The 13892-nt window shown below is 38.2% G+C and overlaps 2 protein-coding genes across 2 annotated transcripts in view; both read right to left on the reverse strand.

Moving 5' to 3' along the window:
* The window catches only part of LOC107090764 (myeloid-associated differentiation marker-like protein 2), a 6835-nt gene extending 2654 nt beyond the window's left edge, over positions 1-4181 (reverse strand). The window contains exons 1-2 of the mRNA XM_015384328.1: positions 3957-4181; positions 1702-2062 (exon numbers count right to left, since the gene is read on the reverse strand). Of these exons, the coding sequence (XP_015239814.1) occupies positions 1702-1982 (281 nt within the window). The 5' untranslated portion in view covers positions 1983-2062; positions 3957-4181. The remainder of the gene's footprint in view (positions 1-1701; positions 2063-3956) is intronic.
* A 3296-nt stretch (positions 4182-7477) lies between these two features.
* aspscr1 (alveolar soft part sarcoma chromosome region, candidate 1) overlaps positions 7478-13892 on the reverse strand; it is a 35873-nt gene continuing 29458 nt past the window's right edge. The window contains exons 14-17 of the mRNA XM_015384354.1: positions 11263-11314; positions 11107-11176; positions 10555-10736; positions 7478-7703 (exon numbers count right to left, since the gene is read on the reverse strand). Of these exons, the coding sequence (XP_015239840.1) occupies positions 7693-7703; positions 10555-10736; positions 11107-11176; positions 11263-11314 (315 nt within the window). The 3' untranslated portion in view covers positions 7478-7692. The remainder of the gene's footprint in view (positions 7704-10554; positions 10737-11106; positions 11177-11262; positions 11315-13892) is intronic.

Consider the following 13892-nt stretch of genomic DNA (forward strand, 5'->3'; position numbering starts at 1 on the left):
CTTGAGTACAGTAACGAAGTAATTGTACTTCGTTACTTCCCATCTCTGTATAACACTTTATATATATTATATATAAAGATGTAATGAATATATTATATAGAAGAACAATATATAGTACATAAAATGCCTGAACTTTTAAAGGCATAATATTCTTGTAAGTTTCCATATTGTTTCTTCTTCACAGTTTTAATTATTGTACTTATTGATGTCTTTTAAATGTACCCAGTCAAGCTTTATAAAACCCATTAAATATGAACAAAATGGTTTTAGTTCTGTTTTTAGGCTTTTGAATGGATAAATCAGTCAAATAATTTTATTCAATATACCACTAAAGGTTCAACATTTCTTGATAACAAAGAAGAAAACAGCATTTATGTGAGTATGATGAAAGAAAAGAGATTATTGGTACCTATTGGTAAATTTTTTTAATTTGCAAGAAAAAGAAAGGGAAATGCTTCCAAACTGTTTTCGCAACGTTTATATGTAAAGGTAGCTCTTCATGAAGTAGGATATCAAGTGGCAGCACCTTACCGCCTTTTCCTAAACTTTCCTTCTTGATATAGTTCATAGTTAGAGACACACAGGTTATGCTGAGCTATTTATGCTGCTATAGGCTTGGGCTGCTGGAAGACATAGGGACCACTACACATCATTCTGCTTCATTCCATCTCTATTATATATCAAGAGATAGACCTTTATCTGTGAGGGAGATGCTATGACTGATAAACACTTCTCTTGAGGCAGAAAAAGTAACTGACCGCTGACCCGAGGGGGAGCAATCATAATTTTTTGGTTAAGAACCATATTCTGAGAGCTAGCGTAGGACCTGGCATGCAGAATACCTTTGTCATAATTTTTCTCTGTTTTGTATTATTTTACAGATTTATTCCATTATGAATAAAATTTCCACTCATAATACTCAACAATGACTAAATGAGTTTTTTTCCCCCCTTATTTTTCCAAAAGGAATTCCATAAGGATTCCTACTAGTGTGTATTTTTTCATCTTAAATCTTCTGTTTTAGGGTTTATTTTTCCACATCATTCTGCATGTCTTCTCCAGCTTAGTTAGGTCNGGCATGCAGAATACCTTTGTCATAATTTTTCTCTGTTTTGTATTATTTACCCTAAACAAAGATTCTAAAGGATCCAGGCTTTCCACTTCAAAGCCAAATTCAGATAACCAAACTATTAGGCCTTATTAAAAAAAAACATAAGGTTCCAGACTCTGTGTTCTATATTTTTACAGCAGCATTTTAAAATATTACCGACACATCAGTAAAAAAACATTTACCTTGCTGGGATTTATTCTCATTTTTTCCCCCCTCACACATCATAAAACATGTAGAAATCCATGACACATGCTATTAATCACAATTTGAAATCAGCTTCCTTTACAAAAAAACAAAGAAAACCATCAAACAAAACTGTAAAAAAAAAATTAAATTGATCTAGAGACTAAATAAAGAGAGAAATTGCATTTTTTTATTTCAAAATGAATCCTTCTACATTTGTTATATATCTAAGAACTAAAATTTGAGGATGATGATGATGATAGGGTCTGTATCATCATACAGAAATAAAAAGATGAAATCAAATTGAACCTGGATTATTTTTACTGTGTATTTTAGTATTGATAAAGTTCAATCAGTATCGAGGTAAAACCTCAGAGATTGGTTGAGGAGTGTTTTCTGTGACCTACATGAGCGTGGCGCAGGCCGCCCAGGTGACCGTCAGGTTGTCCCAGGACACCCGCAGGCAGCTGTAGAGACGAGTGGCGTCCAGGAAGAACACGGCCGCCGTCATGGCGAAGCAGCAACACCAGGCCCCCATGCAGAACATGCCCTGTGACCCGCTGTACCCTGCACTGTGGGTCACCATGGCGATCACAGCACAGCCCATAGCTAACTGGGAGAGACGGGCAGCCCCAAGGGGGGACACGAGAGCCCCCTTATTGAGGTACGGACCCCCCTGGGAGTCCATGGCTGACAGCAAGTTAACCAATGGAAAGATGGACGTCCAGAAACAGATTTAAATTTCAGCTTTTTTCTTCTTCAGGACATCTGTGAAGCAGAGAAATGGAGGGATTGGGTTAAAAACTTCTTGCAATCAAAAAAATAAAAACCTCTTTGCCAGACTTTTATGCTTTCTCTCTTATAAAGAGTTTGATAAAGAATGGGTTTAAGCTAGAAGGCCGATAGATTTTAAATATAGCAGTTGCATAAAGGATTATTCTTGTTTTTTATGAACCCGTTGAAATAAGTGGGAGTTCTTCGGGTTAGGTTTCTCTTAAAGGGCACAAAGATACCATTTCTAATTTGTTTCTTGCTAAATAACCTGTTTGTTGACACAACACTGGTCAAACGCTTGAGCTTAGAAACCTTTCGGTGCTTCAATGATTGAGAGGTCAGGTGGTTTAACAAACAAATACAAAAAATTTCCTCTTAGTCTTTTTAAATGTCTGAGAATATCAAAGGTGCTTTTAAAGAGGAGAAGAAAGAAGGCTCCTAAGGAGCAAAAACACGTAAAATCTATTTACACATTAATACAGTAAACTAATAAATGCGGTCTGTAGAAAGTAAAACAAATCTTGACAAAACATTAAAAATATTTCCTAAAAACAATCTACTGGACTTTATTTCCAAGTTTGAAGATGTTTCGCTTCCCATTCAGGAAGCTTTCTCAACTCAAAATGTCAGAGTTAGCGTTGAGTTCAAAGCTTTATAGAGTAGCCCAAAACAAAGTCTTGTTTTTGCTTAGAAAACATGCAAATTGAACCAGAAGAATGAGTCCATCCCTTTGGAATGGGGAGTCGTTTGGGTTTTTTGGTAGCCTGCAATACCCAATACTGGCCTATGCCTCTGAAGGGGGTCGTTAGGGGAAATTGTTGGCCTGGATGACTGGAATGACTATGATATGGATGACTGAGAATCTTTACCAGCATTAAAAACATTGTTTGATACAGTCCACATACAATGAATCTTAAGCTACTATAAAAAAAGACATTTCTATTTCAATTTAACAAACATTTTCTGATGTGAGTCTATCAGAATCCAGCATGTTTAGTCTGTCTGGGCAAAAGGTCCCCAGATTGAAAGGAGGACACCTCCTCTTCTCCACTAACCTCACTTGGATTTTATTTTGGTTGCTTTTCTCTCCAGCTTTCCAGCTAAAAAAATCTAACTTTGAGCCAAATTGTAATAAAGCAACCTCGGTTCCAAAAATTAAACTGCGGAGCCCATTGCAGGCACTCCCATGTGTTACTGTGGGTGGGCATGGGGTCTCATCCGGCCATCACACTCTCTTCCACATGGTTTGGGGATATTTGATCCTTTGCTGGATGTGTTGGGTTTTTCTAGAGAGATAAATGTTCCTCTATCACCCAGAAATATGAATGTCTATCTTTTCATTTAGAATATAACAAGTTCTAGCAACGTACAGTTCCTTGCAGCTTATTAGACATCTTGAATCAATTTCTATAGTCATTCATTAAAAAGAAATAGACTTTCTTATTCCAGTTTTTAACGTCAATTTTCTGCCATGCTACTGTATATGCTGGGGATTTTCAACAATCCTTCTCCAAACTCACACAATGACATTCTCATCCTTTGTAATTTTTCTACAATCTGCAGCTTCAGCTGAAAAAGTTGTAAGAAAAATCCTAATTGTGCACCTAACTTCAGATTATTGAGACTGATTGCTGCAGATGGGAGAACTGTACCCGAGAAGATACATGGATTTAAAGGTCATACAACATGGTATTAATTTAAGGGTGTCCACATTTACACTTTCAGTTTAATCTCAGAACTTCAGCTTGTTCTAATATTCCAACACCTGGGATGTAAAGCGTTATTTCTGTGTTGATGAATCAGAGTGTGTCAGTGAGTACACCAAAGCGAGATGCATATCTGAGATCTCCCGTCAGAGCCTAATCAGGGTCGGCAGTGGGACACTCACCTCTCTGCTGACCGATCCTCCTCAATCACAGGAAGCATGACGTTTTTAAATTCCTCCACAGGTCCCCATCAGCGATTGATCCAGACCTGAAGCTCAGCTTAGAAAAGTAAACCTTAGTGAACAAAAAAAACCCCAACCTCTCATCTTTTTACTTTCGCTGAGACACACTTCTTCTCACACACTTTCTCCTGCCTGTGCTCTGATGTAGGAGGGGGGGTGCTACTGGTCAGTCAGAGCAAAATGAAAGTTATTTGGGGATGGGCTGTCACTGAGTGAAGAGGTGGAGGGTCATGTGGTTGGGTGTGGAGTTGGGGAATGCAGACACATCACAGAGCCTCTGAGTTATTAGCCGATCACATGCAGGGAACATTGTCACTATAAGCACAAACTTCCACATATTTCATTCAGATTCAGTGATAAAACATTTGGGTGAAACCGCAAACATGGAAGAAGGTGCTCTGAATCTTTGCTCAGATTAGATGGAAATGTGTTGGTCTACATGCAATACATGCCAAATGTGGAGGAAAAGCAACATCCCCCCTCCTGAACGCACCATTCTTCCACAGTAAAGCACGGTAGTGACATCATTAAGATGCAGAGGTGATTTTCTTCAACGGGTAACAGCACGCTGGCGGGAGTGGATGGCTAGATAGATGGAGCTAAATCTAACAAAACCAAAAAATCTGTTAGAGGCAGGTAAAGAGTTGAGATAGAGATAGAATTTTACCTTCACAGGACGTCTGGAATATTTGGACATTCATGTGCTAGAATGGTCCAGTCAAAGTGCATCCAAAACTCAACTGAGAATCTGTGAGAAGGCTTCGATTTTCAGCCTCAGACTGATGCTTGAGTTAATTAGCAAAGACAAATGAGCCAAATATTCAACTTCTGATAACAGCTGGTCTCCAAGTTTGGTTATACCTTACTGAATTTCTCCTGGTGTTTCCAAGGTATTGAAATTAGATGCACTTTACTAACAAAGTAGTTGTATATTTATTTAACCAAACTGAATGTAAATTGTTGCCTTTGCTTTTTTGGGTTAATTCTATAGTTTGTTTTAAATATTTCTTTTACATTGCATGTTTCTGGGCTGTGGGAGGAAGACAGAGTACATGGAGAGAATGTGTGAACTTTTCAAAATGAAAAACATTTAATAAAATTGCATTTAAAAAAATGCAGGTCAACTTTAAGCACTTAGGCTTTGAATTGACATTTAACTCATTCAACCCCTCAGGTTTAAAAGTTTATCTTCTCAGAAAAGCAACCTGCAGTATAGTTTTGGTTAAATGTCTGTTATATTTAAATGGTGATTCAAAACATAAGTTAGTTTAAATATTTGTTATACCTTTTATGGTCCTTGAAAATCAAGTTTAGATTGGCAAAAGAGAGTCCAGGGGTCAAAACTCAAAGAAAATCAGTCAATTCAGGTAAAACCCAATCCCTGGGCCTCTAATTATAAGAGATCAGATGTTTTGGTTGGATCTGTTTTCATTAAAGTAACATACAATACTGGTTAACACTCTCTTTTACTTTTAACATTTTTTAAGTGCACATAAGCAAGGTTTATTATTAAGAAAAGCCTCCCCTTTTTCAAATTTCATGAAGTTAACATAGCAAATGTCTCGATAAATACAAACTACGCGATATTAACAGGGGTTTATTTTTATTCCCAAACTTATTTTCGATTTCAATCTTCAGGTCTTTGTCTCCCCCTGCTGGTGTCAGAGAGTAATGTTTTAAACAAAAATGCTGAAACAAAATAAAAAAAACTAATAAGCTAGTATTTAGTCTCCAATTTGCTGACTTCAACATTTACAAAAAAGGGAGCAATACAAGTTACATAGCAGCTATTAATCATTTAGGGAAATTAAAAGTTGCAGTAACTCATACGTTATTTTTTTAAACAGGCGTTGTAGGTGTTGATAGCTGTAGGCAACTTTAAACAATAACTATAATGATGATAATTTTTGAAATCACCAATTTAGACTTAGCTTCACGTTTTCTCAATATGTATGTCCTGTTATTCATCACCATAGTTAATTTTCTTGTGTTTTAACATATTAAGGTGATAGCTGGATTAAAACGCTGGAGATAAAACTGTTTAGCTGCTGCTCGTCAATCTGAAATAGAATATAAATCATTTCTCTTGTGCAGGGCCTCATTCTGCAGCAAGAAAGAGTATATTGTCAAGTGCAAACCCTGTTGTTAAAGCAAGGACTATAAGATCAGAAAAAGGCTGAAGTCGTGAGGCTTGTTTGGATGTTTGTTTGGAAGAAAGTCTTTGTCGTTAGAGAATAAAAAGATGGCAGCATGTCTTTAGCTTGAGATGTCAGGTCAGATGTCAAACCCATATTTCCTAAATAACTTTTGAACCAAATGAGAGATGCTTGACTGTGAGGGCGATATTCCATCTACCATCATGGAGATGGAGCTGTGTTGATTTCAGAACCTTCAGCACAGACAACATGATCATCATGAACCAACCGTGCACACACACAACAAAACTTATGGAACAATTTTTTCCCGAAAAGTCAAATTGTACAGAAAGTAATGTTGCTTAAAGACTTTGGAGAGAAAATGTTGTTTAGAATAATTAAAACTTACACAAATATAATGAAGTCTGACTTTTCAGTTGCTTTTAACCCAAAGTTGGTCGAACCGGATGTCTCTTATGAAGATTAACTTGAAGATAAACTAAACCTAATTTAGCCTCATAGAATGTAGCACAGCTCACAAAATGATGAAAACAACCTTAAATAGATGTTAAAGGAATAGTTCACCCAAAACATGATTAGCCTTCATTTTCTACTCACCCCCATGCTGAACAACACTCTGGAGTACTTTTTTGATATCTCAAATGCATCTGGAGATCTGGCAGGCTTCTTGCTGTCTGCTGACATTCAAATAATGGAGGTCTATGGTGCCCGAGGCAGAAAGGTCCATAAAAGTCCACAAAAAACGTGTCAATATTCCTCCATACTGCTCGTCCAATGTATTCCAAGTGTCCTGAGTGGGTAGCATCCAGAATTTACTCGAAACGAAGTCATTTAGAATGTTTTTAGAGCATAAACAGTAGTGTATAGGATTTCCTGAAAGCGCGTTCACGAGTCTACGGAAACCGCGGCAGACCAAACCAGATGAAAGTGCGCATTCATCTGGTTGTCCACCTGCCTGTTGACAGAGGGTGGGGCCTAAAGAGTGAAGACAAATGGTCGGTGAATCCGGTTTCCCCACCATAATGATCTCTCAAAATCCTATCTTGCATAATATTCTATAGACTTAGAGATAAGGGACCCGGGTGGGTTATGTCAGCTGAGGGCAGGAAGGATGTAATGGGACTTGGCAGACATTCAAGGATTTAACAATAAATACTTACATAGAGATGACCTTTGAAAGCACAACCTGCAAAAACTGAGAGGTTGAAAAGAAAGAGGACCTCATGAATCAACAGACCTAACATAAGGGAAAGGATGGATGGTTGGAGGAAAAAAGGATGTAAATAAATGAAACAACAGCTAATGCTTAGTCGGCAATCTTTATTCAATCATCTGTCCATCACTTAACACTTCGTTCTTTATTACAAGAACAGACTGGAATGAATCACAGCAACCATCTTCAGCCTTTAATCTCCACTAAAACCAGCCGGGAGCAGAAGCGTTCTGGTGGATCAGGACCTCTAGAAGGCCAGCGAAGGTCCAGCTACAGCTCTGGTTTCTCTCTTCAACAAACACAGGATCTATTTCTTACCTGGGAAGCAAAAAGTAAATAGATAAAGGTTTGTAAATAATAAGCACTCAAACACTAGACATTTTCCATTAGCAAAACTTAAATTTTTGTTATAAAATAAAAAGATAGGGACAGGCCAATCCGTGTGTTAATGGACATGATGTTCTAGATTTTAAATCACAATCAGAAACTTTTTCTTTGCTTTAAACTTCTTTATAACTCTATGCCTCTGACAGTTTGTAAATAGTACAGAATAATGTGGAATTATTTTCGTTTGAGGCTGAAAAGTAAATAAATAAATAAAAAATTTCATGGATTATGAATAATTTAATTAGGCCCTATAGGCTTCACAGTAATCACCACTCTGCATATCTATGGGCTTCTGTTATCAGATATACACATATGAAAAATAAAGAAATCATTTTAAATTTACACTATTTTCAAAATGATCAAGGCTAATTATCCCTGCAAACAGAGATCATTAAATATCTAGTGGCAATAAATGCCCAAAAAATGGATATGATCTATAATTATTTTTCTAGAGATACATTTTAGGGATTTCAAGCTTCTCTGAACCAAACTTTATCATTTCAATAGAATATACTTCTAAATTTGACAAGTGTGGAGGGTGCATGGATGGTTGGTTAATAAAGTCAATAAATAGAAGTCTTTCAATACATTTAGAGTGCTAAATTGTTAAATTCCAGACTTTTCTGAGCTGTACATAATTTTTTTGCAACAGGTAAACACTGATTAAATTGAAGAAGGAATGCAAGTAAAAACAAATGAACACACGGCCAGTTAAAGGCAGGAAGTGGATGTCTCCATTTTGAATGCAGCACAGCACTCCTGAAGCGTCACTATTGTCACCCTCAGAAATGAGCACAACAGCAGTAAGGAGAGTCTACTGTGAGTGTGTATCCGTGCACCAGTCCACACATGGAATCTATAATCCTTGTTGAGCGCCCTTCCGTCTGTATTTTTTTCTTTCAACTTTCTTCTTGAAAGAGAAAACAGCCACAGCTCCATTGAGAGGGGGACACACACAGAGATCAGCCAGAAAATAAAACACAGGAAAACCCAAACAACCCAGAGGGGAGAGAGACCGGAGCAAATACCACGGAAGAAAACACCAATATGGTTACCATGACAACAGCAGAGAAGCACTCTGACCCTAGGGACCAGAGGCTGTGACGTGGTATTTACCCCCAGCCATCATAACAAACATCCATCCTGATCATCTGAGCGTTCAGATCTACCGCGGTTTTTATTTCTGTTTTCAGTATTTGGAGGTATGTACTTAATGCAGCTTGAACAATTAAACAAGAATGAAAATTAAAATAAAACAAGTTAAACCCCGAACAAGTCTGAACTAGACTGAACTGTTACCAAAAACATTTCTCACAAATGATACGATTCATGTAGTTATATTTCATAATAAATTCCCATTTACTTTTTGAGATTATATTAACACGGGCCTATTAAATAAACTTGAATGAATTTGTATAATAAAGCTTATTTATTTGAAATAACATAATCATCAGGTCTATACATTGATACTAATGAGCGTATTTATAAAAAAACAACAAAGTTTATTGTTTGAATTGCATAATATCAGGGTATGGGAATGCAATTTAAAACAATAAACTATATGTATTTGTATTAATTACTAGAGAGACACCAATTGTTTTTATCTAGATCCAGTCCGGAAATTCGACCCGAGCTGAGCTTATTGCCCAAGACTTGATGCTGATCCCATTCAACTGTTGAATGAATACACCATATCTTGCCACGTGGGTGAGGCTTTAGCCTTGACATAAACGTTGTTAAAAAAGGTAACAATACAAATATAATTGTAATTTATTTGACTTATTAACAACTTTAACAATTAACTGGCAGTTGGGAAAAATCCACAGAAAGGCTTCCCCATCACCTGAGCTGCATGGTTCAAAGTGTGAGAACAAAGTAGTGGCCTTTAGTCCGGAAAAAAACAGTAGTCAATATTGGAGCCAATATGTGATCCAAGTATCGGATCGGTGCTTCTCTAATAAATACACACATTAGTGTTCATTTGAGTCAAGTATACTTTATTAATACTACATATATTTAGACCTGTTGATTATATTATTTATTATATTAATTATTGCATATTGAATAATGTATTTAATAGGTTTGTGTTAAAATTGTCACAAAAAAAGCAGTTTATTAATATAATATAATAATATGAATCTAAATATTTGGGTAAAATACTTTTGGCGGTGTACAGCATCGAAGCCTTTATCTAAATCTGATTGGTCTTTATATAAAACCTGCACTGTAGTTCAGCAATTAAGACCCAGGAAACTCCAGTAAATGATAGCTTATATTAAACGCCTTAGGAAATAAACGCCTTCAGAGCGTTCAGACGATGGTAAAATCCAAGCCACTAAACAATCATAATGTTAACAACACAAATAGGTTTCATTCCAACTCTGAGATGAGGGACTAAAGCTATCTGAGGCACTGTGGCCCTCTGATCAAGAAACTTCCTGGTCACCTCATTTTAAAGGTTTATTAGGGCGAGAAAAAGAATAAGAGACAGAAATCCTCTCTGGTACAGAAACAAACCTACCTATCTACCTACGTATGTATGTACGCATGTATGTATGGATTTAAACCTACAGTTGCTGAGCTTTGCATGTTTAATAAACACAGATGAAAGCACTTAACACCCAGGGATCTTAATCTAACTTTTAGAAAATGAGAGAAACTGTGTTAGGATAGGGTAGAACATAGGGAATCACCATCGTCTTTGGCCCAGATTCTTTAACCATAAACAGGATTTAAGCAGCTAGACTAACTTAAGTGTGTTTATTGTACGTCCTTTTCTCACCTGGCAGTTTGAGCCACTTGGGCACCTTGCTAGGATCAGATCCAGTCTGTTTATGTGTAGATGGTTCAGGCTGTTCCTGCACAGCCTTTGGCTCAGCATGGATTGCTTCTTCAGAGGGCAACGGCGGCAGATCCTCGATGGCTGCAGAAGTGGAAGAGGCCTCTGGAGAGCGGAGCATGCAGCTACAGTAAAAATATAAAAAAAAATATATATATAAGTGGTGTGTTGCTCCACTCAGGGATGTTTGCTTTTGATCAGGGCCGTGTTATTTTCCTGGCAGGACAGCTAAGACAACATTGTTAAAGCAGCTCAGGGTCACTTTTAGGCTCTATCTTTAGAAACACTGGAACTTGGTGTGTGCGTGTCTTTCAGTGTGTGTAAGGAGGAAATGAGGGCGTATGGGGCACCTGCTGTTTAGGCAAAACCTCAAAGGGATTCCAATGATGACAGCTTTGTGACAGGAAAATAGGCTGGTTGCTGCAGTATACGAGTACACATGCATACACACACGCCACCAGGTGCACGATTATACACAGAGACACATGTAGATACCTTGCAATGGACTTGTTGGCTTGCAGGGCTGAAACAGAGGTCTCAAGAATATCTCTCTTTATGTAGAAATCTGTAGGGTAAAATTGGGTTGCATTACAGAGCTCTGCAAAAACAAGTATCTAATTGAAGCCGGCATTAAAATATGAGTAAAAAAACCTGCTTTGACGTCTGAGCCGAAGTACACAAGAGCGCCAGGAAACAAGTCGGCCTGGGGGACAAAGAAGAGAGCAAATGAGTAAACAGAAGCTTTGAAAATGTTTGGCACATGTTTCAAATTCTAACAAACCAAAGTCCTGCTGCCTCCTGCTCGAAGCAAACAAAATATTTTTGGTAAAGCTGAGGCAGAAATAAAGTTTTTATCTAAGCATCATTTGTGGCTGGAGGGGGGAACAGAACCAGCAACCTCTTTTCTTTGAAGCAGACCACAAAATGAGCACCAATCAAATGGTTAGTGAAGAAGAAGACTTTCACCCCTGAAGCGTCACATTCCTTAACTGGTGATGGTCCTAATGGTTATAATGGAACAGTGGCAGGAAGATGTATCATCAAACGTGTAATTTGAGGTGAAAAACACAGACGGGGGCTGGTGGTGGGGAGGGGGGGTGGGTCAAGACAGAAAATCGGTTCATTTTTTTGTTTCTTTACACAACGATGGATGTTTCAGCATCAGGTGGAAAAATGAAAACCCAAAAAAAACGAAGAAAACCTGTTTTTTTATGTTCAAACAAAATTTGATCAAAATCTACAATCTTCCAGGGGAAAAAAAAGAGGTAATTTTAAACCTCGTTTTGCTAAACAGCTTTAGTGACCATGAAAATACGGACTCATGGGAACTCAATGAGCCCCCTATCATACCTATGGATCTTCATTATTTAATTCAATTCAATTCAAAAATACTTTATCAATCCCAAAAGGAAATTAAATGTTGCTGTAACTCATGGGCAGTTTTCAAAATAGTTGTTATAGGTGTTTCAGTAACTTGGGTTTCCACAACACCTCAAAAGAACCATATGCCTCTTACCTCAACTCCACACCACACACCACCTTTAAATTTAGTTTGATTATTTTCATGCTAAACCATGGTTTTTGTATCACTTTTAGATACTTAAAACTAAAATATAACTCTTGAATACTTTGTTTTGCACAAAGTTGAATGTGCTGACAACAAACATCACACAAAAATCTTCAATGGAAACCAAATGCATTAACCAATTTGATGTAATGTTCCTAAAACAGGTCAAAATGAGGCTCTCCTCCCAGACCTGGACTAAAGCATCCACCAACTCTTGTACAGTCTGTGGTGCAACATGACATTGGTGGATAGATCGCGACATGATGTCCTAGATGTGATCATCGGATTCCGGTCTGGCGAATGGGCAGATCAGTCCATAGCTTCAATGCTTTCATCTTGCAGGAACTGCTGACACACTCCAGCCTCATGAGGTCTAGCATTGTCCTGCATCAGGAGGAACCCAGGGCCAACCACACCAACATATGGTGCCACCACACACTATTACTGACCCACTGCTAAACCGGTCACACTGATGGATGTTGGACGCAGCAGATTGCTCTCCACTGTGTCTCCAGTTTCTGTTACGTCTGTCCCATGTGCTCAGTGTAAACCTGCTTTCATATGGGAAGAGCACAGGGTGACAGTGGTGAATTTGTCAATCCTGATGTTCTCTGGCAAATGCCAAGTGTCCTGAATGGTTTTGGGCTGTGAGCACAACCCCATTTTGAGGACGTCAGGCCCACATACCATCCTTATAGAGTTGGTTTCTATCTATTTGTGCAGACATGCACCTTTATGACCTGCTGGAAGAAATTTTGCAGGGCTTTGGCAGTGCATCTCCTGTTTTTCCTTTCACAAAGGTGCAAATAGCAGTAATGCTGCTGGGTTGTTGCCCTCCTATGGCCTCCATCACATCTCCTGGTAGAGACAGCAAACCTTCTTTCCAGAGGTCACATTGATGTGCTATCCTCAATGAGATGCACTACCTAAGCCACTTATGTGGGTTGTAGAGTCTGTCTCCTGCTACAATGAGTGGTAAAGCACCACCAACACCTGCAGAACCACTCCTTTATTGACTGTGTCTTGCTAATTGCCAATAATTTCCACCTGTTTTCTATTCTATTTCCACAGCAGCATGTGAAATTGTCAGTGTTGCTTCCAAAGTCGCCAGTTTGATTTCACATGATTTAATCAAAGTTATATTGTGTTGTTTAAGTGTTCCTGTTTTTTGTGAGCAGTGTATATACATATATGTGTGGCCCTAAGCCTACTGATATCCTCTTAGATGGTAGAAATGATCAAAATGCTGTAGTGATCACAAATCTAACAACAAATACTGAAAGCAACAAAACGACATGTTGCAGGAACCTTCTTATTAGTTCTGTGTAGCAGTGATTCAAATGACCTAACCTGCAGTGCAACAGGTTGCTGGGGGTCACATGTTAACACATGCTTTGTCCTTTTTTCTGTCTTTTCTGTGTCGGTTTGCTAAAATGAAGCGTATGGCCCTAATTACCGTTATCAGAGACTTGCAAGCAAGAAACTATGTGATACAGCAACAATGAGAATTCCTGCAATGTCCCCCAAGAAGCCGCACTGCGGATAAGGCGACTGAAATAAGTCCTCTAAGTGTGTCCCTTTGTGGGAGAAAGTGATAGAGGAGTTGTATGAAAACTAAGAGCAGTAAGGGGCAGAGGGGCAAGGTAAGTGAGATGTTAGGGTAAATAAATTAAACTTTTTAAAGGGGGGTGCGTGGGCGCAAAAGCACAGCCAG

Source organism: Cyprinodon variegatus, unplaced genomic scaffold (genome assembly GCF_000732505.1).
Source record: "Cyprinodon variegatus isolate N-32 unplaced genomic scaffold, C_variegatus-1.0 Scaffold310, whole genome shotgun sequence".
Taxonomy (NCBI): Eukaryota; Metazoa; Chordata; class Actinopteri; order Cyprinodontiformes; family Cyprinodontidae; genus Cyprinodon; species Cyprinodon variegatus.